The 25,900-nt window shown below is 50.5% G+C and overlaps 1 protein-coding gene across 2 annotated transcripts; it reads right to left on the reverse strand.

Moving 5' to 3' along the window:
* Positions 1-2,519: 2,519 nt before the first annotated feature.
* Positions 2,520-25,160, reverse strand: TRIM25 (tripartite motif containing 25). 2 transcript variants are annotated; one of them, XM_067716600.1, is made up of 9 exons: positions 24,451-25,159; positions 20,149-20,244; positions 16,962-17,195; positions 14,715-14,886; positions 13,141-13,206; positions 10,921-10,947; positions 10,513-10,596; positions 10,336-10,434; positions 2,520-8,884 (listed from the first exon to the last, which is right to left on the reverse strand). In XM_067716600.1, exons 1-9 carry the CDS (start codon positions 25,051-25,053, stop codon positions 8,355-8,357), a joined length of 1,911 nt encoding a protein of 636 aa, XP_067572701.1. In that variant the 5' UTR covers positions 25,054-25,159; the 3' UTR covers positions 2,520-8,354. The 2 variants fall into 2 exon arrangements, with proteins under 2 accessions (XP_067572701.1, XP_067572702.1); XM_067716601.1 differs by lacking the exon at positions 10,513-10,596 and having other exon boundaries at positions 24,451-25,160.
* Positions 25,161-25,900: the final 740 nt, after the last annotated feature.

Here is a 25,900-nt window from a genome sequence, read left to right on the forward strand (position 1 = left end):
CCTCTTCCAGATTTGACCTGGACGAACTGGTTGTCAAGGCTGGGTGAGAATTTACAACTTCTAATAGATGGATTAGCTCTTGTTTAATGGAGACAATATCACTGGTCTAGGGGTAAGAAATTGGGGAGCTTCAAACTTCTTACATCTTTTCCTGGAATAAACTATCCTCATAAGGCAAAGAACTGCTTTTTGCATATGACACTGGATGGCAGACTAGCATTGAGTGTGGCACAATGGTGTTGCTGCCAGGGACCCAAAGAGGATGAGCCATGGGTCAGGGTGCAGGAAGAGTGAGGAATCTCTCTCGACATCCTTCTCAGAGGGGACACGTCTGAGAAAGCTGAGTTGGATCCTTCAAGGCCATGGGACCCTTGTAGAAAAGACAGGTGAGATGAGTACAAAACAAAGTCTTCAGGGATGCTTTAAAAAGCTGAATTGTTGGTGCCATGGAAATGGAAAATCATCATTAGTCACTAATGCAAGTTTGGAAATGGTGTGTGACCCCTGGTTAAGAGCCAGTTAGCAGTGAAGCAGCTTCTCAAATCCTATACTCACATTCCATCTGTAGATAATAAGGTTTTAGGGCATAAACCTTCTGGGAAATCCCTATGGAGAAAGACCATCACCTAGAGTCACACTACATTCGTGTCTGCCCACTAAGTCCCTCACAGGGATTCTGTGGAAATCCAGGATGAGACCCACATATCCAGGCTCCAGGACTCTTCAGAAGCCACAGAGCATGGATTTCTCCCATGACTCAGACACTGTCAGCCCATGCGGTGGACCCAGCAGCTGGACATCCTAGAAGCACTGCAGCCTGTGCCATGCCCCACGCCATGCAGCTTCTCATCAGCAAGCTTCTGAGGGAAGGGCCTGGGGGCTGCCCAGCAGGAACTTTTCCAAATCCAACTGGAAGATGTGCTCCCACCTACATGTTTTCAATCAAGAAAAGCCAGAAGCATATGGGGAAATGTAAAAGAAACTCAAGTGTCTGAACTTTTGAGAGGAAATAACCTCAGCACAGAAGATAGGCAGGAAAATCATCAGTCATGAGGCGTTTTTACCCCAATTATCCCCTTTCCACTAGGCTTTCTTATTGTGTCAGTATTATAATCCCTTCCTTTACCCCCACTCTTAGACCCACTGTTTTAGTGTCTTCCTGTAGTATACGCATTAAGATTGTTCCACAGTAAAAGACAGGTAGACCAACACCCAGGGTCAGTAAAGGCTGGGGAGCCTCCCATTAATGAAGGTGCAATGGCCTTTTAAGACCACCTGGGAACTGGAGAGAAAACAGATGGAAGACCCATGAGAGAATCGAGGAAAAATAAATGAGTCATTCCCTGACCACAGGTGACTTTGAAATTAGCCCCTCACACACACACACATAAACACACACACACATAAACACACACACATAAACGCAAACACACACACACATAAACACACACACACCACTCACCACCCTTCTGTACTTTACTAAGGAGTCTAAAGTTACTGTCCTGAACTTTTCACTGGAACAGAAGAGTGTCCCATGACAGTTTAAGTGGCATCTCTGAATGGGAGGACACTTCTGTAACTGACATCCTGAGTATTTTTGTGGGCACAGTGACAGTGAGGAAGAAAAAGCTGCAAGAGGAGTGGGGGTGAGAGAGCAAAACCCAAGACTTTAAGCCCTGGAGACTTGGCATCGGAAAGAAGAAACTTTCGAAGCTCCTTTAAGAGCAGTGTGTTTTAGGGAATTCCCTGGTGGTCCAGTGGTTAGGACTCGGTGCTCTCACTGCCAAAGGCCCGGGTTCAACCCCTGGTTGGGGAAGTAAAATCCCACAAGCCAAGAGGCGCGGCCAAAACGAAAAAAAAGAACGAACAATGTGTTTTGTTTTATTTTATTATTTTATTTTATATATATATTTCTAACATCTTTATTGGAGTATAACTGCTTTACAATGGTGTGTTAGTTGCTGCTGTACAACAAAGTGAATCAGCTATATGCATACATATATCTCCATATCCCCTCCCCCTTGCATCTCCCTCCCTCCCACCCTCCCTATCCCACCCCTCTAGATGGTCACAAAGCACTGAGCTGATCTCCCTGTGCGATGCAGCAGCTTCCCACTAGCTAGCTATTTTACATTTGGTAGTGGATATATGTCCATGCTACTCTCTTACTTCGTCCCAGCTTACCCTTCCCCCTCCCCATATCAAGTTCATTCTCTACATCTGCATCTTTATTCCTGTCCAACCCCTAGGTTCACCAGAACCTTTTTTTTTTTAGATTGCATATATAGAACAATGTGTTTTAAACAGAAACAGACTCATAGATACAGAGAACAAAACAGGTTGTTGCTAGAGGGGAGGGGGTTGCTAGAGGGGAGGGGGTTGTGGGGATGAATGAAAGAGGTGAGGGAGACTGATGGTGACAGATGGTAACTAAACGTGGTGATCATCTTGTCATGTATAGAAATATTGAATCACTAAATTGTGCACCTGGAGCTAACGATTATACTTCAATTAAAAAATTAAAATTAAAAAAAGCTTTATTGGGGTATAATTGACACAGTAAGCTGCATATATTTAAGTTGTACAATTTAAGTTTCGACATACGCAAATACCCATGAAACTATCACCTTAATCAAGATAGTGAACATAACCATCTTCCCCTAAGTTTCCTCATGCCTCATTATAATCCCTCCCTGCAGCCTCTCCTGCCCACCCCCCTTCCAGGGCAATACCTAAACTGCTTTCTGTCACTATAGAGAGTTTGCATTTTCTAGAGTTTTACATAAATGCAATCATACACTATATACTCTTTCACGTCTGGCTTTTTTCAGTCAGCATAATTATTTTGAGATTTATCTATGTTTTCACGTGCATCAATAGTTCCTTCCTTATACTGCTGAGCAGTTTTCCACTGTATGGCTACAGCAAAATTTATCTGTTCACCCTGTTTATGGACACTTGGGTTGTTTCCAGTTTTTGCAAATAAACCTGCTATAAGAAATGTTTAAAAAGAAAGAAAGAACAGTGTAGTTTCTTCTGACAAGTTGGTCAAGGGCTTATTCAAAGTTTGCAAGTCCTGCCATCTCTCTCTGACACCAGCTGGCATCCTGCAGTACAATTCTGCTGATAACCCCTGGAGTCAGAGTCAGGCTCCACAGGCCAAAGGACACAGTCCCAGCAAGACTGCCCTCACTTCAGACCCCAGCCACACTTCAGGGGGTCCCCAGGCCACCCACACTTCTGACCAACTGGCTACACACACATCCAGAAGGCTTAGTCTGGTCTGCTATAACAAAAATGCCATAAACTGGGTGGCTTAAACAAAAACACTTATTTCTCACAGCTCTGAAGGCTGAAGTCCAAGAAGCAGGCGCTGGCAGGTTGTGTCTGGTAAGGAACTGCTTCCTTGTTGAGAGACAGCTGTCTTCTTGCTCTGTCCTCACATGACAAAAGGGGTGAGGGAGCTCTCTGGGGTCTCACGTATAAGGGCACTAACCCCTTTCATGAGGGTGCCACCCTCTAATCACCTCCAATACCACCACACTGGGGGTGAGGTTTCAACATATGAATTGGGCGGCAGCACCAACCTCCGGTCTATAGCACATGACCTCCCTCAGCTTCAGTGTAAGTGTTACTCGAATTCACAGAGCTCAGGAAATCACTATACTTATGATTACAGTTTCATTGGAAAGGATACAGATCAAGACTGCCCAGATGAAGAGACATATGGAGTGAGGTCCAGAAGGGACACCAACCCAGAGCTCCTGTCCCTCTCCCTGTGGAATCGAGGTGTTCAGTGGAGCTGAAACCATGCACCTCAGATTGGGACTTGAACCCACATGCCGGGACTCAAACCCGGGCAAAACCCACCGTCTTCCAACTGAGATCACACACCTGGTTTCAGGACTTAATGAAGCTCAGGTTCTTGATGTCTCATGGCAGAAAGAATTCAGTGAGAAACGAAGTGATAGGTAAGAAGTGGATTTATTTAGAAAGAAACACACTACACAGACAGAGTGTGGGCCATCTCAGAAGCTGAGAGCAGCCCCAGGGTATGCGGTTCTCAGTTTTTAAAGAGGTGGGTGATTTCATAGGCTAATGAGTGGGAGGAGTATTCCAGCTATTTCAGGAAGGGGTGGGGATTTCCAGGAATTGGGCCACCGCCCACTTTTTGATCCTTATGGTGGGCCTTGGAACTGTCATGGCGCCTGTGGCTGTGTCATTTAGCTTGCTGATGTGTTACAAAGAGCGTATACCGGGCTTCCCTGGTGGCGCAGTGGTTAAGAATCCGCCTGCCAATGCAGGGGACATGGGTTCGAGCCCTGGTCCAGGAAGATCCCACATGCCACGCAGCAACTAAGCCCGCGCGCCACAACTACTGAGCCTGAGCTCTAGAGCCCACGAGCCACAGCTACTGAGCCCACGTGCCACAACTATTGAAGCCCGTGCACCTAGAGCCCATGCTACACAACAAGAGAAGCCACCATAATGAGAAGCCCACGCACCGCAACAAAGAGTAGCCCCTGCTCGCCGCAACTAGAGAAAGCCCGCGCGCAGCAACAAAGACCCAACGCTGCCAAAAATAAAAATAAATAAAATAAATACATTTAAAAAGAAGAAGAGTGTATACTGAGGCACACCGTCTAGTGAAGTCGACTTGTCCTCCAGCTTGGACTCATTTGCTTCTAATCAGTTTATGTCAGGTCCTCGGGCTATGTCGTTCTTTCAAAGGTTGTGCCCTGCCCTCTTCCCTCCTGTTTCAGGTCTTTGGGGTGACCAGCTTTTATCAGGCACGACTGATTGAATCACTGACCACATATTTCAACTCGATTTCCAGCCCCTCTCCCCTCCTGGGGGTAAGGCTGGCTCAGGGAGACCAACCCTCTAATCTCACGCCTGGTCTCTCTGCCGACCAGCCCCGATCCTGGGTCATCTCACTTCTTAGCATAAATTCAGGTGTGATCCAAGGGGCTCATGAATAATAAGGACGCTCCTATTACTGGGGAAATTCCAAGGATTTAGTATCTCCCCAGCAGGAACAAGAGACAACAGCCAGTCAAATTATTATTCAACAACCTCAAATCCACACCAAGCCCAACTCCTACCTCTCTTCAAACAAGGATAAAATCCGTGAACAGGGCCCACTGCTGGCTGGTTTTTGTTTCATTTTTTCAACTTTTTATTATAGAAAATTTCAACCTGAGATGACAATAGAAGGCATAATACAATGAACCCTCCCACTTCCATCACTGTTGCCCTGATTACCCCATTTACCTTTTCACTCATACCCCTCCCCTTCCTCCCCACCCACATCCTGAGGCAAAGCCCAGAAGGACATCTTATCCAGCTGAGATTTCTGCATCGAAAGCTTCCTGAGTGGCTGCCACACCCATGACAGCCTCAAATGGGCTATAGTTCTGCTGAAATCCCAGCCCCCAGGCATCTGGGTGGGGGGCAGCCAGGGGCCCTTGGACACCTCATTTGCTGACTCCAGCATGACAGGTAAGTAACACTTTCTACACACACTGCAATGTGTGAAACAATACCACACACAGCTTTATTGCATTCAAAGCTTCTAAGGCATGTCAGCGGGCCCTGGCTCTGGTATTTCTCGTGGGTTTCAGAAGATCTGTGTCTACAGCCCTTATTATCTCTGAAAGAATCAACTCTTAAAAATATAAGCTCAAGAATATAAGCTTAAATACTCCTAATTATTTAAAATCAATACAGTGGGGCAGAATAAGGTAAGAAATAATGTATCAGTATTATGTATAGATCACAGACCCATTTCAGAGTAATTATAACAGGAGAACCAATCAGCCCTTGAATAATAATGAACACTTGACCCTGACCTTTCGTTTGTCACACCAGAGTGACTGAGACAGCCCCTGATACCTAGGTTGGGAGAGTGTTTTTATGTCTGCGTATCTGGGAAATTCTGACCCTTCCCCCAGGGTACCAGGGGCATCTAAGGAGGCACCTCCTCCATAATGGGATGTCAAGAGCGGTGAGTGGAGTCATCCGATACCTCCCCATCTGACTTACTTTGCAAAACGGGAAGTCAGATGAACACAAAATTTCCCCCAACTCTAGGACGCTAGTGTCGGGCACCGGCCCCGCAAGTCAAGGGAGGGGACGTAAAGTCTCACCACTGGAAACAGAATGGTTCGGAATGCCCCTCAGTTCACGCAAAGAACCCACACAGGGCTCACCTTGGGTTACCTGCTTGCCTCTCATCAACACAGGGGCTCATGCTTCCCTTTCCTGAGCTGGATGACAGATCATCAGGGAACAGCCCTCTTGGCTGCCCTCATTTCTGCAGAAGAGCCCAAGCAGGACCCGTGGTTTAATCTTCGGCACTCCCCTCTAAACCCAGCTGTTTCCCGAGTATAAACTGGCTTCAAACAAGGCGTTTGTTTCAGGAGATCGATGAAGATGCTTTGGACCATCTCCAAAAGCAGAGAAGAATCAACAAAGAACTTTTCTTCCCAGGAGCAAAGAAAGAAAACTTTTAAAAACCACATTTCAGCTATCGCAGGGGGATCTTCCCTACAAAGATGATTTCTCTCCCAAGGAAGTGGAAGTTCTTGTTGGGAGGTGACACAGATGAACACATCTGTCAGAAATATCAAGTGCTCTGGGCCTGGCTAGAGTGCCCTGGGGGCCCAGCACAAGGCTCCAGAAGCACTAACTTGTCAAACATCCATGTGGACAGGCCTGGGGTCCCCGTCTCCAGTGGTATTATTACCTTTTCATACCACAAGGAGGCTGACTTCAGCTCTCCCTCTTGGCAAAGCCCAGAGCAGGACACATTTCACCACAAGAGGTTCCATTTCTCTCACTTTGGGGATCAGAACTTACATCCTGACAGTATCAGGATATAAGGAGCTTGGGAAATTCCAGCAATCCATTCACTCCCGCCCTGAGTGGACTGGGGTTATTTTCACTGCACAGAAACACTGCAGGAAAAATAGCTCCTTGTGCTGAAGCCTGGCAGCTTCTTTCCTCCCTGGTCCTTAAGTCTTCCTGACCCTTTGCCTGGTCAATTCCTATATCTGGAATTGGCTCAAACGAGGAGGAAAGTAGAAAGGGCTAGGGCTGGTGACAAGCCTCTAACTCACACAAGGACCAGTGCTGGGTTGAACGGGAATGTTGCTGTTTCCCATGGATCTGCTAGAAGGCCCTTCTGGCCATAGGTAGTCAGCCCAGCAGGTGACCTAGTATGGTCCCTGAGGTAGCCACACCTGGCCTGTCTGCCTGACAGCGGGCTTAGCTGAACGTTCAACTGTGCTGGCCACGGTGGTATCTCCACCAGCCAGTGCAGGATCTCACAATCCTGGGGAACAGAGGCTGTCACTGAGGAGGGTGATCAGTAAGAAGGCAAGAGGCTCCACTCAGAAGAAAACCTCCAACTGTGAACACAGTCAGGGTCCCTCTTGCCTGGTGAAGAGCCTTGCCCCAAAGCCTGGGCTAGGGGAAGAAGGCTCTGTAGTTGTAACCAAGGCATCTCTGCTGAGACGCCTTTCACAATACATGAGAGTGGGAGGGGTTTCTAGCCACATGGGACCTGGGTCACCTTGACCCTGAATCACAAATCCAAAACAGGCTGATTTAGATTATGGTTTGAAATCTTAGACTGAAAAGGGTCCTGTTGGACTCAACACTTTAAAACCATGGATGGGGTGTTGAGGTCCAAGACAGAAAGGGAAACAGTGGAGGAAAAGGACATACTTCTTTGGGAAACTCTGGTCTGGGTGGAGACCTGCTGTGCGCAGCTTCCCTCAAGCACAGAAAATAACCAGAGGTCTGAGCATTCACCCCAACTCCCACGTGTAGGTAGTGGAGGGTGAGTAATAATGAAATTCAGTGACTTTGGAATGTTTTAAAAAATCTAGAGTTAAGTAGCTCTGTAGAGAATCATCAAAACTCCAAGATTTGAAGGCTACCCCAGACAGCAGAGAGGCAGACACCAGAGGCCTAAGGAAGAACCCACAGTGGCTATAGATTATGTCCAAGAGCAGAGGGGCACTAAGGACTTCACTCCGCAAAGCCGTACCCGGCCACCGGGCAGCCTGGAGATCTACCAGAACAAGGGGGGGGGGGTCATCCTGCCTGATGGGCAGCAGAAGGCAGAAAGGCTTCCTCACCCATAACGCAATCACCCCATCCCTTTCCCTGGCCAAACCCATCCTCTTAGCCCATCTCCCTATCCTCCCACCCTCACCAGCTCCCCTCCCATCCTTTCAGCCCTTGGGGACTCTCAGGAACCTCCCTGAGAGCTCCACCTACATACAGCATTTTCACTAGAGTCCCGGGCACTGCACAGGCAGTCAGGCCAAGCGTCCAGAGCCCGCCTACTTGGAGGAGCAGACGGAGAGCGTGGCGCCTGTGGTGAACAGCCAGAAGGCCGGGTACAGAGCTTCAGTAAAGTCCACCTTGTACTTATACAACAAGTGGACCTTGTCAGCCACGGCGAAGAAGATGACAAAGCCATGGTCGCAGTTGAGAAGCACGCCCACTCGCGAGGCCTTTGTGGAGGGCAGGGTTTTCTCCACGTTGTTGTGCCAGGCAGAAATCTTGGTATTGAACCACTCCACGCACCAAGAGGCACTGTTGCGGCCAAGCCGGCTCTCGTGGCCCTGCCGCTCCATGCTGCCATAGCAGACGCCCACCCCACAGAAGTTGTTCTTCTGCAGCTCCACCTCCCAGTAGTGGATCCCTTTCTTGTAGCAGTGCAGGCCCAACACCTGAGGGCAGCATGTGAACCTCTGGGGATGTGATCGGTAGTTTTGGGGTACGTCAGCCACAGAAGCTACGGTGTAGTCCTTGGACACAGTCACCTTGTTGTGGGCAGTGTTGTGGTCCAGGACGACTTTAACAGTATCTAAGGGAGCACCAAGGAGTCAGTTACAAGGAGCCCAAAGTGCTCTCACTTTCAATCCTTTTCCTAACTGGTCATATTTATTCATTTGTTTCATCCATCCATTCTATCTAGCCAGGCGGACATTTGTCCATCTCTCTATCCATCAATCCAGCCATCTGTGCATCTATTAGTCACCCATCTCTCTGTCTATTCCTCCATCTAAGACCATTTATTGAGCCCCTGGCTTATGCCAGATTCCATGCAGGATGTACAACCATGAACCAGACACGGTGCCTGGCCTTGTGGAGCTCACACTCCCACAAACAAGGCAAGCCCGTCAGTAATGACAACACTACGGCCCTGCACTCTGCTAAAGGGCAGGCACACTGCTGGAGGGACACAGCCACGGGGCAACGGCTAAAGGGTGGGGAGAGCACAGGGGAACACTTCACAGGTGGGCTAGAATTGGAGCTGGCGACAGGAAGAGGAAGAGAATTAAACAGAGGAGAGCAGAGGAGGGAGAAAGGCTATGCTCGGCAGAGGGGACAGTGAAGGCAAACGTGGAGTCACGAGGACGGTGGACAGGTGCTGGGACCAGGGAAGGCTGGGCAGCTGGGAGCACAGAGGCCACAGCAGGAGGAGAGGGACACATGGGGCCACAAGTAGAGAGCTAAGCGGTCTAGACTTGTATTGGTTGCAACGGGGAACCAGTCAAGGTCTGGAAGCACACCCATGACCTGAATACACTCCTTGGTTGGGACACGAGCATGGCCTCCCCGCCCTTCCTGCCACACTTCCAGCCAGTTCTGGCAAGTCCGAAGACTGAGCAGAGATGAGTGCTGTCCCCACCCTCCACCTCCTCCCCAGGACATACCCATCTCTGCCCCTCTGCTCACAGGGAACCCTGGACCAGTGGGAGACAGCAGGCAGAGAAGACAATCCCTAGCTTGGGAATTCAGGACTGGGGTTATCTGCCACTCCCTGGCTCGGGGGCTCAGGGAAGGATACTTTGCTCCGGTTTTCCCCCAGGGCAAAATGAATGGCCTGGGAAAATGTCCTCTAAGATCCTAAGTCCCTAGAACTCGCTTCCTCTGCTTACACGGCTGTATCACAGAGCACAGGGGGCCCCACAAATGGGGGGCGGTGGGGGGAGGCGCCGGCCCGAGAACCAGCCATCCACTGCTCCCCAACAAGCCTGCTGTGGCTGTGGGGAAAGGAGGGCCAGAGCGCACTTTGCAGAGAGAGGTTATGGCCACTGCGTGGAAGTGAGCACAAGTGGAGGATGCTCTGTGGGTGAAGCTACGGGCGGGTGGCCCCTAGGCTGGCCTGGAGGAAGGAACTCCCACCACTTCCGGGCTGGAAGCCAGAGGGGAGCAAGTAAGGATGTGACAGAGTAGAGCACAGTGGGTCCTCTAGGGAGAGGCTGACCAAGCTAGACAGAGGCAAGGGTAAGCAAGCCAGCAGCTACTCACACTCCAGGAGCTCAGGCCTGGACTTGGCTAGGAAGGTCTCCAGCACCTTGGCCTTGAGAGTCACTGGGGTCAACGGTCTGGCGGGGACTTTGGCCTCAGCTGGATGAAGAAGAGAGAGATGTTTTCAGAACAAACTCAGAGTGGGCAGCCGACTGCCCCTGGCCCACCAGAACTCACCCTCCTGGCCAGTTTGTTTGAGATCCACTAAATGTTCTGGGGCTCCGAAGGTGGGAAGCTTGCTGGCTGAGACAAGGATTGGGGCTGAGGGAGGAGACGCATGAGTTGGGGACGTGACAGGGTGACCTGATGGCCTATACTCCCTGCCACGCTGATTCTCAAGAGCTGCTTCCACAAACACACACCTGGACAGCCACGGCGACACAAATGAGTCCAGACAGGGCAACACTCATCCTATTGGTCTTATGCATTTACACTTGCCGCCTCCAAGCCCAGGCCTGGCTGCCAGCACGGGACACAGTCACAGAGCCCAGACCCCCGAACCCCATGGCTCAGCCTTCCCTGCTGGCATTCAGTTCTACACTCAGGCACTCAAGAAACAAAGAGATGCAGAAATGCGTAACTTACCAGGTTTCTTGGGTTTCTTTTCTTCTTCTGAAAAAGAAAATTTTCAGAATTAACATATTTTAAACACAATGACCCTTTCAAAACACCATAATAGCAATCAATGCACTAATGTGACCCACGCAAATAAAGCTAGGATGTTTTAAACTCGAAAAATATAAGGGGTCAACAGGCAAATCAATCTACGGTGATAGAAGCCTGAATCATGGTTTTGGTAGGGAGGGGGCTCACTAATAAGCAGCAGGAACGAATTTCCTGGAATAATGGAAATCTTTATCCTGATCTGGGTAATGGTAACACAGATGTGTGCATTTGTCAAAATTAATCTAACTGTACTTTTAAGATCTGGGCATTTTACTGTAGTATTAAATTATATCTCCACAGAAGAAAAAATGCAAAAACACACACAAAAAAAGACCCACATAGGGAGCCGGCCAAAAAAATGTGCTTGCCAAGGATCACGGCAGTCTTTAGAAAGTATCACGAGTGTGTGCCTGTGGGAACTGAGTTTAGCTAAAACACCCGTCCGCAAAGCGTGGTCCCCAAACCAGTAGCATCAGCATCACCTGGGAAGCTGTAGGGATGCAAATTCTCAGACCCACCCAGACCAGCTGAAACTGAGAGTCTGGGGGTGGGGCTCAGAAGTCTGTCTCTTACAAGCCCCTGGGATTGCGATGAGGGCTCAAGTTTGAGCAGGCTAGAAGATTTCAGGTTCCCTTTCTGCCACCTTCCCCACCACTGAAATGACAAGGGGGGTTTTGGATCTCATCCCTGCCTGCCTGCAGGATCCTGTACATTCCAGACCAGCCCTGCTCTCTCCCCACCAGACCCTCCCTGGTCCCACATGCCCCACTGGCTCCCCGTTCCTCCTGCTTCAGAGCCGTATTTCTCGGGAGTCGTTCTCACTCTTCCCATCTCCCCCCTGCTCCTCTCCTGCCCACTGCCACTGGACCAGCATCTTGGCAGGACCCCGGGCTATGACCTTGGCCTCAGGCAAAGGGCCCCCCCCCCAGTCAGCACGATTCTTAGAAGCCTCATCCACAGTGATGAGCCTACCCCTTCCTTGCCTGTTTCCCCGCCTCAGCCCCCCACAGCTCACTCACGTGAAGAGCGGGGCTTATGAAGTGGGGCAGCGGGAAGGAGGCTTTCAGGAGCTGTGCCTTGAGAAGGCCACAGGTTTACAGTACCTCCCTCTTCACACAAGGTGCCCTTCCACGTTTTCAGGCTCCGCTGATGGCTCCCTCCTCACCTGTCCCAGGCATCCCAGTCCCCGACCCCATTCCACTCAGGAACTGGTATCACACATTTGTCTGCCAAAGACAACCACTAAACACTAACACCAAGCAAACAACAACAAAAACCAGCCCGGAGTTCTCTCATCCCAACCACCCAATAGGGGGCAGCCCTCCTCCGTCCTCACTGACTTTTTGGCCAACAGTTCGGTGACATATGCCCGTCCTTTAGAGAGCTTTCACCATCAGTGTCCCATGTGAACCTCACACAATAATCCCATGAGGTGGACATCATTATGGTCCAAATTTGACAGATGAGGAAACTGAGGACCATTCTTCACCCCAGCCCCATCTCAACAAGGTGATTTCGCCCCCAAGGGGGAGCAAAAATTGATTCTTAGGAGGTGAGGGGGAGAGAAGGATGGAAAAAACTTGTTCTTTTTATGTATAAAAGCACAGTATATAAACAGATATATCGTATGTGCGGTATTAAAATTTCATGGATGGGGGTGATTAGGAAAATAATTTCTAAAAGGGCCTGAGAGGTAAGAGCAAAGGAGGGCAACAGGGAAAAAAGGTTGAAGAGCTCTGTGATGGCAGAAACACATCCCAACCCGAGGCTGAACGGCACTGGGCTACGGTGAGGCTCAGCCTCTGCTCAGGGGGTCACCCCAAATGCCAGAACTCGGGCATCGTAAGTATTTCTCAAGACAAGCCAGCTTCGGTCATCTTGCCGTTCCAGGCAGTCAGAATATCCAGTGCTGATGGCCGGTCCTCCCGCGTGCCCCAGCAGGGCTCCTGCAACAGTCCTGCCACCTCCCCTCAGTGGGGTCAGGCAGCACTCGCCTCCAGGTGCGCCCGGGCCCCGCGGAGCCTGGGATGGGCTGTGCCCCACTGAAAGGAGCCGTGACGCCTGCCAGTGCCTCAGCCCGAGCACCGCCTGCCACAGTCGCTGCTGCCCCAGGGACAGAGGTGGGCTTACTTTACTTACTTGGGATCTTCTTCACAGGCCGTGGGGGTTTCGGCATGTGCGGCAGGTCATGTCCTCCAGGGCCCCCTGTGCCAAAGAAGAAGAGGGTAGTCTATGCGGCTCTTCCGAACCAAGCCTAGGAGCCAGCCCCGCGGTCGGCAGGCGGGGAGAGGCTTACAAAGTTGATTTCCGCTGACCTTCCCCATCCGATCACTTACAAGCACTAGAAACAAGATAACTGAAAGACAAATTCGGTGTGTTCCCTCTTTTCTCTGCCTTAACATGCAGCCAGGGTGGAGTCTTTCCTCCACCAGCACCCAGCTCCATGACCTCTGAACCGTCCGTGAGCTTTGGTTTCTTCCGACGTATGACGGGGCTGACTCTCCTCGCTCGTGGTGGTGAGATCAAGATGTCTGGCATGTCGTGGTAGCTCCTTTCCCTCTGGTTCCTCTCACCCCTCCTTCCCCAGACCAGTGATCACTGACATAGCAGGAAAACAAGTATGCAGGGCTAATCCATCAGTGGCTTTCCCCTCTGTGCCAGGCGCTGGGGAGAGTGCTGGATGAAAACAGACCCAGCCCCTGCCCTCACTGATCACAGTCTGGTGAATGGCAAGGAAGAGTAAAATGACAGATGCGCTAAGGGCCCCGAGGGATGATAAGGACCCGGCAACCTGGTCTGAGGAGGAGGAGTGGCAACAGGGGAGGTTTGCTGAGAAATGGAATGTTTCAACTGACCTCTGAAGGGTGACAGGAGTCACCTGGTGAAGATGTTGGAGTCTGAGCCCTCTAGGCAGTGGGGGAGCATGTACAAAGGCCCTGTGGCAGGAAGCTTAACATTTTTTTTTTTTTAAGCTTAACATATTTGAAGAATTGTAGAGTGTAGAGGGATGTATGGGAGGAGGGGGTAACTTCAGGGCTAAAGAGACAGACGGGGCCTGACCAGGCAGGGGTTGACAGCCAGGGTCAAGAGTCTGGTCTGCAATCTAAAAGCAACGGAAAGTCTCTGAACAGGAGGCAGGGGAGAAGGTGCCAAGAAATCAGATTTGCATCCTGAAAAGCTCTCTCCAGCTGCAACAGGAGTGGATGCAGAGGGACTCATTAGGAAGCTGCCACGGGTGATTGCAATGGACAGCAGGTGACTGGTGGCTGGCAGTGAAATCAGCGGACTGAAGCACGAGATATTTAAGAAGCAAAATCTGACAATGGGTTGGATATAAGTGGAAGGGCAGGGGGTATCAAGGAGTTCCATGTTTCTCTGACCCCCAAACTAGCCACTTCCCTACCAAATAACACTGACAACCCAGAATCCATTCAGCCCATCTGAGCCAACCTCAGACTCACAAAAAAAAGCCTATCTAGAAAGACCCTTCACAACATCCAGCCCCCAAAAATATTTTAGGAAGGACAGCTACAATCTCAGGAAGAGGCAAAAACTCCCCACTACCTCCTAGATGGAGGGCAAATGTTTTATAACCCCCGAAACTCAAGCCCCAATGCTCCAGTTCAAGATTTCTCTCCCACCCCAAAACACTGAGGGGACACATCCCATTTCAGGGGTCCCAGTGGAAAGCATAGGAGGTTGCTAATAGTTACCTGGGATGATGAGCTCCTCAGGCTTCTTGTCCTGGAGCTGTTTGAGGTACTGCTTCAGCTCATTTTTGAGCTCAGAGGTGCCCTGACAGACACCCTTTATCAGCTCGTGATTCAGCTCCACCTTGGGGACATAGACTGGCTTCGTTGTGCTTCCTTGCAGTTTTGCTGCTTTCTGCAACAAGCCAGGGGGTTAGTTCAGGCAGCTCTGGTGAAGCCAGGGCCTGGGCTCAGGCCTCATGAACCCCAGAAGGAGCTTCCCTGTGCCCATGGGCACTAAGTCTAATCAGCCTCTCAAATTAGAGCCAGAGGTCACTGGGGGTTAAAGTGCCACTTCAAGACACAGCGATCTGGAGCTGGAAGGGCCCTCAGAGGTCCCTCACCTTACAAACGGGAAAACTGAAGTCAAAAATGACAAGTGTCTTGCCAGGACCTCTGCCAATTCGTGGCAGGGACAAAGCTGGGACCCAGATCTCCTGACCCCCACGGACAATGCTCTTTCCACCCCTCCAGCTGTGGCTGAAGAAGTACAGGAGACTCATCACCATCTCCATCCCGCAAGGACCAGCTCTGAACACATGTCCTGAAAATAGACAGGAATGCCTGGAAGGCTGCAGGATTCAGCCACATATCCAACGAAAAAGCAGGATCTTACAGAAGGTTCCAGACCTGGGCACCAAATCACGTCATACAGCAACCAGAGGACCAGATGTGGACTCGGAATCCTTCTGTGGGAGCTCAAGGCGGCTAGGCCAGCAAACGGGAAAGAGCACGTGAGATGAAACTTAATGCCATCCAGCCTAGGTGTGGCTAGAAGACCCTGAACAGAGAAGAGAAGGCTGCCAGGCACTCCTGTCCCTCCTCAGGACCTGAACATGGAATCTGGGCCTTGGACGTGTCAAAGTAGCACGTCACCCAATCAACGGGCCACCCCAGAACATCTGCCGCGTGCCAGACACTCTGCCGTGCACTGGACATGCCAGGAGGGTGAAGGGCCCCGCCCGAAAAGAGCTGACAGCATTTTTCTTTTTTCTTTTTTTTTTGGCCACACTGTGCGCCATGTGGGGTCTTAGTTCCCTGACCAGGGATTGAACCCACACCCCCTGCGTTGGGAGCACGGAGTCTTAGCCACTGGACCACCAGGCAGGTCCCCTGACAGCCTTTTAAACAGACATGAAAACAAGCACATCTAAAACAACGTTGTCGAGGGCAAGAGCAGAGGCAGGTAACATGCTCCGGATCGCCAGCAATGGCAGAATAACGGGATCTGAGGACAAAGGACAGGGTTTACTAGGCAGAGCCAGCCACGGCATTCCCTCCCAATGCCCAGTGCATCTGAGGAGTGCTCTGCTGTGGTTAGAGCACAGGGCATGGGCAGGGGGTGGCTGGCAAAGGCAGGCTGGTCACCAAGGTCCTGTGGGAATGTGAAATCAGAAAGGGCGGGGGGTGGTGCCTGTGCTTTAGAGAGACACTTCCAGGGGCCGTGCAGAGGCAGGATGGAGGCAAGCGGTGGAGGCCTATGCAGTAGGCAGCATGCTAAGATGGCCCCCAAGACTCCTGCCTGCCCCGGGCACACATCCTATACATCCTCTCCTCCTGAGTATGAGCATGACACTGAGTATGAAAGGATATTACTCCATGGTTAGGTTACATTACATGGGAAAACTGAAGGAATACTGAGATGTAATTAAGATCCCGAATCTGTTGGTTTTGAGTTAATCAAAAAGATGATTCTCCCAGGTGGGCCTCACTTAATCAGGTAAAAGTCCTTAAAAAAGGAACTGGGCTTTCGGGGAGGGAGAAATTCTCTGCCGGTTTTGAAGAAGCCGGCTGCCAACTCGAAAGAGGGCCACACGGCGAGGAATCACAGCAGCCTCTAGGAACTGCGGACGGCCCCTGCTGACAGCCAGCAAGGACATGGGGACCCCCGTCCTGCATTACAGGGGACTGAATTCTGCCAACAAGAATGTGAGCTTGGAAGACAACCTTGAGCTGCAAAAGGAATGTAGCCTGGTGAGACCTCAGCCATGCCCTGAGCCACAGAAAGTGTGAGATAACAGACAGATGTTCTTCTAAGCCACTCAGTTTGTGGTAAGTTGTCATGAAATGTAGAAAACTAACACAGCATGTGTCTCAGGGATGCTTCCCATGACCTCATACAGCCTCAGCTCCTCGAGGGCCCCAACGCACCCACAGTCAACATCATGACGCTAGGCAGAAAGAGTACTCAACGCCCTCATCTTGACCCACCTCCAGAAACTCATACTCATCCCCCTTAGTCAGGGCAAGTTCAATCTCTTCCTTCAGGGTCTGGATCTCACTCTTCTTCTTGAGGAGGATCTGATAAATGTTGTCGAACTTGCTGTTGACCCTCTTCTCCTCTTCCTTTATCTTTCGTGTGGAGTTGGCCTCTGAGGCATCAATGAGAGCCTTCATTTCCATGTATTCTTGTCTAAGCTGGTCCATCTTCCTGTGTGCAACCTCCTGAGAAGCCAAAACAAGAGGGCATCCATCAGACCGGCAAAAAAGCTAAGCCTGAGACACGGAGTGCCAGGAGCTCTTACCTATACTTCCTGGGAATACAAAGGGATGCAACCACTTTGGAGAGCAAGATCTGGTGTATCTGAAGGTGCTCATACCCTTTGACCCAGCAACTCAGTCTAGGAATATACTCTAGAAAAAATCTGGGGACTTCCCTGGTGGCGCAGTGGATAAGACCCCGTGCCCCCAATGCAGGGGGCCTGCGTTCAATCCCTGGTCAGGGAACTAGATCCCACATGCATGCTGGAACTAAGAGTTCTCATGCCACCACTAAGAAGCCCGCGAACCGTAAGTAAGGAGCCCACGTACCGCAACTAAGGAGCTGGCGAGCCACAACTAAGGAGTCCTGGAGCTGCAACTAAGGAGCCCACCTGCAGCCACTAAGACCCCATGCAACCAAGTAAATAAAGAAAGAAAAAAATCTCAGAACCTGTCCAAGAGACACACAAGAATGCTCTAAGCAGCACTGTTTGAATTAGCAAAACCCTGGAAACAACCTGAATGTCTATCAATAGAAGACGGAAAATTATTCACAGGATGGAATATTAAACAGTAATAAGGGAAAAACAACTTGTAGAAGAAGACATACAGTATGATGCTCCTTACATAAAGGTTAGAAACAAACAGAATGGTAGTATTTATTGCCAAAGGAATACATTACATACATATTACAAGTATAAAGAAACACATGGGAATGTATAAATTCAGGATAGTGGTTACTTCTGGAAGAGAGGAAAGGGGATATAAAAAGGGAGAAGCAAAGCAGGGGCTTCATCTTCCATGGCGATATTTTATTTCTTAAGCTGGAAAGCAGTTCATGAGTAATTTTTTAAAGGGTATGAGGCTGCTCTAGAAAATTTCCTCTAGAACTGCGCTTTCTAATACCATAGCTACTTGCTACACGCAGCTACAGAGCACTTGAACTATGGCTAGTCCAAGTTAAGATGTGCTACAAGTGTAAAATAAAAGGAATTTGAAATATCTCATTAATACTTTATACTGATTAAAATAATACTTTGGATATACTGAGTTAAATAAAATATATTATTAAAATTAATTTCATGTGTTATTCAAATTAGAGTTATACACAGTATAAGGCTCACTTTATATTTCTAGCGGACAGCACTGCTCTAGAAGCTGCAGTTTCGCTTTACATGTTGGGAAACCTCAATAGCTCAGAATCAAACGTGACAGAAACACACATAAGAGGAACAGGAAGACTGGAACTCAATTATCTCTTTTTCTTTCTTTTTTGGCCACACTGCGCGGCACATGGCATCTTAGTTCCCCGACCGGGGAATGAACCCGTGCCCCCTGCAGTGGAAGCACAGAGTCTTAACCACTGGACCACCAGGGAAGTCCCGGGAATTCAATTCTTTCTTTAACCAACACTTTACCCTGCCACCTCCAATGTGACTACCAATGTCCCTGAGTATTCATCCTCCTTCTGCTCCCGTCAATAAGAGAACACCCCTGGAGTTTAGACCGGCACGTGGCAGCCCAGCCGCAGACTACATTTCCCAGCATCCCCTGCAGCTGGGCTTGGTCATGTGACTAAGCTGCTCACAACAGGAGCAAAAGTGATAATGGCAACACTCTCCTTCCCCCTTCTCACAGGCTAGAGCAAAGATGTAATGGTGACCCAGCTGCAACCACAGAGATGAGGAAGGGCAATAAAAAGGAAAGATCCTGAACTCTGAAGGATCACATGGAGCAGAGCCATCCCACTAGCCTGGGTTCCTCACCTGAACTGTCACAGGGAGCAAAATAAACGGCTATCTTCTTTAAACCTCTGATTTTGAGGGGTATCTCTGTTACAGCAGTTTAGCCTGCCCCCCCACTGATACAGGTATTTTCATGTGCATCCTTTCATTTAAGCCTCATAACTCACCTCTGGAAAGAAGTTGTGATTGCTTCAAAACTAAGGCTCAGAGATCTGCCAACACAGGCTAGTATTCTAACCCACATTTCATCTAATTAAGCCACAGCTGTGGCAATAAAACTGAATGCTGCAGCTCCAGACCAGAATGCTTAAAAATCAAATCTTCTTTCAATGTAAAAGCATTGTAACCTTATAAAAACTGTAAAAAAAACTAGAGGGAAAAAAATATCCCTAATTCTACCACTCCAACACTTGCACTACTATTCCTTTATTATATTTCCTTCCAGTCTTTTTTCCTATACTTCCTGTAATGGGTTGAATGGCAGCCCCCCAAAAGATATGTCCACGTTTCGGAACTTACTTAGAAAATGAGTCTTTGCAGATGTAATTAAGGTAGGAATCTTGAGATGAGATCATCCTGGATTACCCAGGTGAGCTCTAATCCAATAGCAAGTGTCCTTATTAGAGACAAAAGAGGAGAAGACAGAGGAGGCCGTGTGAAGATAGGGACAGAGATTGGAGTGATGCAGCCACCAGCCAAGGAATGCCTGAGCCACGAGAGGCTGGAAGAGGCGAGGAAGGATTCTTCCCCAGAACCTTCGGAAAGAGTGTGGCCCTGTCGACACTTTGAATTGGGACTTCTGGCCTCCAGAACTGTGGGAGACCACATTTCTGTGGTTGTAAGCCCAGTCTGCAGTAACTTGTTACAGTCGCCCTAGAAACAAATACACTTTTTAAAAATAAATAGATGCAACTTTTACTTCCTGTTTTTCTCCCCCTTAAATCATAACCACTTTTTATATGACTATATTTTAACCCTAATTTTTAATGGTTGGGCTTGTAGGTAGGCTTTGAGTCTGTGAAGGATCTCTCTGGGCACATAGCTTTTTGCATGTTCTGCAAGGCTGAAGTCGAATTCTGACACTGTGAGTGAACCTGACACAAGCCTTGTCCTCCCCAGAGGTGAAGGGAGGCTCCAGGGCCAGGCTGGTGGCGGGGAGCCCTGTCACTCACCCGCACGTCCTGCTGCCTGGCTCTCACGTCCTCCAGTGCTCTTGACGCCCCGTTGATCTGACCGTACATGACAGTCAGTTTATGCCTCAACTTGTTCTGCGGAGAAAACAAACCGAGTGAGAAAATACCCCATCCAGCCCCCCACCAGCACCCAACACCAGCGACTGCCCTCAAGTCTATCCCACAGGTGTTTCCACCACCCCAAGTCTCATCTGCTTGTAGCTTTTTTTTTTATTAAGTTTGTTTTTTTTTGATGTGGACCATTTTTAAAGTCTTTATTGAATTTGTTACAATATTGCTTCTGTTTTATGTTTTGGTTTTTTGGCCACGAGGCATGTGGGATCTTAGTTCCCTGACCAGGGATCAAACCCGCACCCTCTGTACTGAAAGGTGAAGTCTTAACCACTGGACAGCCAGGAAAGTCCCTGCTTGTAGCTTTTTGAAGCATTCTCATATTTACTGCCTCCCTTCATCCTTTCAGGGGAACTGGACAGTAAAGAAGTTACAAGGATAGGATTTGGAGCCAGACGGACAAGACTCAATACCCAGGCTCTCCAGCTGTCTCTCACTTGTTTCTTTGGCCATGAAATAGATATCAACGCAACTGTTCCCACCCTGCAGGGCTAGTAGGAGAATTAACTGAAGCAGGGTTAAGTCCTCAGCATAGTGCCTGGATCTTAGTCAGGACAAATGGTCTTAGTAAATTTCAGCTTGATTATGAGCTTCTTCACTAGCACCCATTTTATAGATGATGAAACTGAGGCAAAGAGGACAGCAAGGTGGTCAAGCTCACACAGACAGAACGAGCTGGGGCAGCTGCTTCAGAAAGTGGCAGGCGGGGTTGTACAAACCAAGCCTCCCACTGCAAACAACCATAAAAGCAGACAGAATATTGGGGGAGGGGGGATCTATTAAAAACCAATGGGGAGCTAAGAAAGCAGGGAAGGATTATGTAATTAAGATCCAGAAGAAGGAAACCCAGAGAGATAAGCCTGGCATCGGGGGTTGTTCTCCCAGATCCATCTGCCAGTTCTGGAAGACAGCTGGGAGGGCCTCTGTCAGCCTCGGAGAGGCAGGTGGACAAAGATCAGAGTCCAAGGCTCACTTGATAAGCCCCACAGGCAGGGACCTCCAAGGGCTAAACCCTAGGAATAGGGACGAACCAGCAGTAAACCAGCCATCGACAGTTCAGTCCCTGAAACTGAACTAAGGTGATTCAGAATTGCTAGGACCCTAGCCTTCAGATACAAAGGTAAATTATGCCCAGTGGAAGCTAATATCACCCAAGGCCTCTTAGTATTGCCATAAATTTTCATAGTCAATGTCCAATTTCACCCTACTCAGGTGAAATGTTGGGGCGTAGAAATGGGTAGGAAAATCACCACCACCACTACCATAATGGGAGCTAGTGTTTATCATGTACTTACTCTCAGCCAGGCATTGTTCTAGTGCTTTCCATGTATTAACTATGTAAAGCTAAAAGCAACACTAGGAGGTAGAGGGTTATCCCCCCTTTACAGATGAGGTCACTGAAGCACAGAGTAATTAAGTGGCTTGCCCTAGGTCACATCGCCATTAACTAGTGTTACAAGATCCTGGTGTTACAATTACAGACTTGTGTCCAAACTGAGCACACAGGAAAATTCTAGAAAAAAATGTATGTCCCCTAACTAGCTGGCTCAACAATACTCTGGCCCTCCCTTCCTCTTCCCTGCCTCTCCCACTCCACCACTGACCTTGACTCTGGATTTGAACAACCCAGAGAGAGTCACATGTAAAAGCTAGAAGCAGAGACCAAGGCCACACTAACTCAACCCCAAAAGCCCAAGTCACTGATAGCGTTTCAGATGTGACCTCTGTGACAATGCCCTTTGACCTGGTCTCTAACAGTGGCCAAGATGAACTGTGGGCCAAAGGCAGAAGGCCAGGCCCGGGCAGATCTGGCCTCACAGGTCTCAGAGCTGGAAGAGACCTCAGAATACCTGGGGGCTGCCAAATGTTTCACCTCCAAGACTCACTCTTAGTAGTACACCCCTGAACCCTATATTCTGAAAGATTTTACCCACTATTAATCAAATGCATACAACAGTCCCCTGATGGTAGAGAGGGGCCCACAGGGCTATAGATGACGAAAGGAAAGCCACCCAAGGACTTTGACAGCAGCGACAATCCCCTAATCAAGGGTAGAGAACCTTTCGAAGTTCTGAGGATCGCTTCACAGACTGGGGACTTGGGTCCTCCACGTGGGAGGCACCGGAGTCCTGAGTCCACCCCACACCAGTGACTGGGCCAAGCTGGGCTGGCTCTGCCACCAGTACTGACCAGCAGCAGGGCTGGAAAAGGAGACAGGTTAAAGGACTGAGCAAGCCAGGACAACGAGGGGAAGGGGAGAGATGGCAGGAAAGCCTTGGTAAAAGGATTAAAAAGCCCAGTGTGTATGGCATACAAATAATCTGAGCGCAGACTCCAGCTCCAGGCCCTGGAGGCTGAGAGGGAGCTGGGGCTCCAGACCAGGCGGAAATGGGTCCTTCTGCCCCTACTTGCCTTCAGCCTCCTGGATAAGAACTTCTAGAAGGGTCTTTCGATAGGAGCCAGGCTACCCTAGTCCTCAGAGCCATGCATCCTGAGGCAAAGAAGATCTGGGCAGCCTAACCCCCTCCATGCAGCAAACTCTGCTCAGGGATTTCTGAGTAACAGAAATGATAGCGGCACGTCTGTGCAGCATTAGCGAACTGTAAAACGCCATTTACAGAACATCTCATTTAATCTTCCCAATAACCTTCTGAGATAGGTACTATTATGGCGCCCCTTTTTTGAGTTCCTAGCTAGGAAGCAGAGCCAGAATTCAAACCCAAATCTCAACATCCAGCTCTGGTCAGAGCCTGTGTCAACCAGCCTGACCCTGGGGCCTGCCTACGAGGCACTTCCCACACAATTCATCCCTCCGGAGCCTCCTGGTCACCCTTGGAGGTGGGGAGGGAATGCTATTAATCCCATTTTACGGATGAAGATAAGGTTCAGAGAACTCAGTGACTTGCCCTGAACCACAGCGGATGCGGGGCAGAGCAGGGCTCCAGCCTCCGCAGGCCAGGCAGGTTCCTTCCTGCAACAGGTAGAGACCCAGGTAGTCTGGGCCTGAGATGGTGGTACCTCCAAAGTCAACTGTCAGGCACTGCCTGAGGTCTGACTTCTGGGACTCAGGGAGGAAGTACACAGAAACCCAGCTCAGACTGGAGAAGCAGACCAGGCCAGGGAGGAGCCGTGCCCGGACGGGAGCAAAGCCTTCACCCTGGCCCTGGCGCCACTGCAAACCTCCCACAGGCCTCCCGTCTCCTTTGATGATACGAGGACAGCCCTTGTTCTCCCGGACAGCACTGCCGGAGTGAAAGGAAATCAGGCTTCACTCTGGAGCTCAGACGGATGCAATGAAAGGTAGTTAGACTACAGCTTTTCAGCCTCTGCCTGGAGTCCACAGGGGGAAATTATGATCCCCAAACCACTGAAATCACCACAGACCCAGAAGGCCCCTTGGGAATGAATCCACCCAGCCCCACCCCCTCACTTTACTGATGAGGGCCAGTCCTGTGCTTTAAAGCGGCACAGGAAGTATATAGGGCGCCACGGTGCAGGAGTCTGGCTGTGCATCCTGTCCAGGGATTCCTGGGACTCTGCCCACCCTCCCACCCGTAACTGTCCTCCCTGGTCGCTGGAAGTCTCTGGCTCACCAAAGGCTTTTTCTCACATGACCTCAGGAATGTCCTATGCTCTGAACTCCGTGGACTTGGCTTTGAGGCTGGTCCATAGGGAGAAACAGCACATGTGGAGCCAGACCAGCTGGGGTCCCAATGCCCACTTGGCCACTTGGGTTAGCTCAGGTTAAATTAACTTCTCTGAACCTCCATTTCCTCAGCTGTAAATAACTAATTATACCCACCTCCCGGGTGCTACCCGGATTTATTGAGAGAACAGAGGTAACCTCTAGCGCTCATATCTGATGTTCAAAACCCTGTACTAACCATGTCAGACAAGTGCTAGGCTTAAGGCAAGCAATGTCCCTCCGTATAATGGGTGAGAGGGGTGGGGGCAGAGAAGGTGGACCAGGAATGATCCAGAAGGGCTGTATGTTCTCCCAGCCCCTTTCTACCTGGACCCTGGGGATGCCCCTGCCCTGATCTCAGGCCCAGCGAGGCCCATCCCCCGCACCCAGGTGACCCAAGTAGGCCAAGATGCCCACAGTGGTGCCCTCCGCACAACCCAGCAGGCCCAGGCTGCCCCTCTGGGCCCTCATCCGCCAGCCCCTACCTCCAGGTCAGTGCTGGCCTGACTCAGGGGCGCAGGCGAGCAGCTCTTGTGCTCCACTACGCAGATGTGGCAGATGCACTCGCCGTGCTCAGGGCAGAAGAAGTCCCGCAGCCGGTTGTGCTGGGGGCACTTGCGGCGCATCAGGTCACGGATGGGCGGCTGCAGCGGGTGGTCCCGGAAGGCGGGGCTGTCGAGATGCGGCCGCAGGTGCTCCTGGCAGAAGGAGACCGTGCACACCAGGCACGTCTTGACGGCGGCCGCCTTCAGGCAGTGGTCGCAAGGCACCTGGTCGGCCTGGTTGGGGGCGGCGGCCCGGGTGGGCGGCGTCCAGTCGTTGGGGAGCTCGGGACGGACCTGCTCGGCCTGCAGGAACTGCTCCACCACCGCACACAACACCGTGTTCTTGTGCAGCTGTGGCCGCGTCTGGAAGCCGGTGCGGCACTGCGGGCATAGGTACGGCGGGCCCTGGACGGCCCACGTCTGGTCCAGGCACGACCCGCAGAAGTTGTGGCCGCAGGGCGTGGTGACCGGCCCCTTGAAGGGCTCCAGGCAGATGGAGCACGACAGCTCCTCGGCCAGGGGGCACAGCTCCGCCATGGCCATCCTGGGGGAACCCGACGGGACGCGCTGGAACCGCGGCCGCGACTGCTGCACTATCGCCCGGAGGCCGCCAAGGAAACGAAACTGATCTGCGGGAGGGGCGGTCCCCGGGCCTTTCGGGAAGTCACGTGGGGCAGGTGGGGCGGGCCGCGCGGGGCCCCCGGGGTTGCTGACGTGCGAGTTGCGACGTTCGTACCCCGGTGGTTTCCGGGGGTTGGGTGCGGGGCGCTGGGCTCGGGGTTTCAGACGAGCCTCTCGACCACCAGGGGGTTCTTGCGGCCACTCTGCGGATGAGGAAACTGACGCCTCGAGTGGTGAACCCCGGATCCCGGGAGTGAGGGGACTACTGCACAGAAGCCCCTGCAGCAGGTACCTTCCTTCGGAGAACTCATCCGGACAGGAGTTGTCCGCACCGCCCCGCGAGCAAGGCTGTCTTATCAGGACAGGGTCTTAAAAAAATAACTGCAGGAACAGTAAACGACTGACTGCCTTTTTTTTTTTTTTTTAAATCCTTCCTTTCTCTTCCCTGGTCCTGGGCGCTGGCGTATCGGCTTACAATCTCTGCAGCCTGGAGCCCATGGTCACACACCCACACGCTCAGGCTTAAACTTGGTGATTTCTTTCCATGCCGCCGGTATAACATGCTTTTTATTTTATTTTATTTTCCATTTCTACTTTACTGGAGTTCGGATTCATCCCAGTTTAACAAAGTTTTCCTCTCACACACATACATACACACTTGCCCGTGCACGCACACACACACAAATATAATTTTGAAACATTTTTCTCAAAATTGTTTATTTAGGTTTATTTTCTTTCATTTATTTTTAGCTTTGTTTCCCTCCCTGCT

Source organism: Pseudorca crassidens, chromosome 19 (assembly GCF_039906515.1).
Source record: "Pseudorca crassidens isolate mPseCra1 chromosome 19, mPseCra1.hap1, whole genome shotgun sequence".
Lineage (NCBI taxonomy): Eukaryota > Metazoa > Chordata > Mammalia > Artiodactyla > Delphinidae > Pseudorca > Pseudorca crassidens.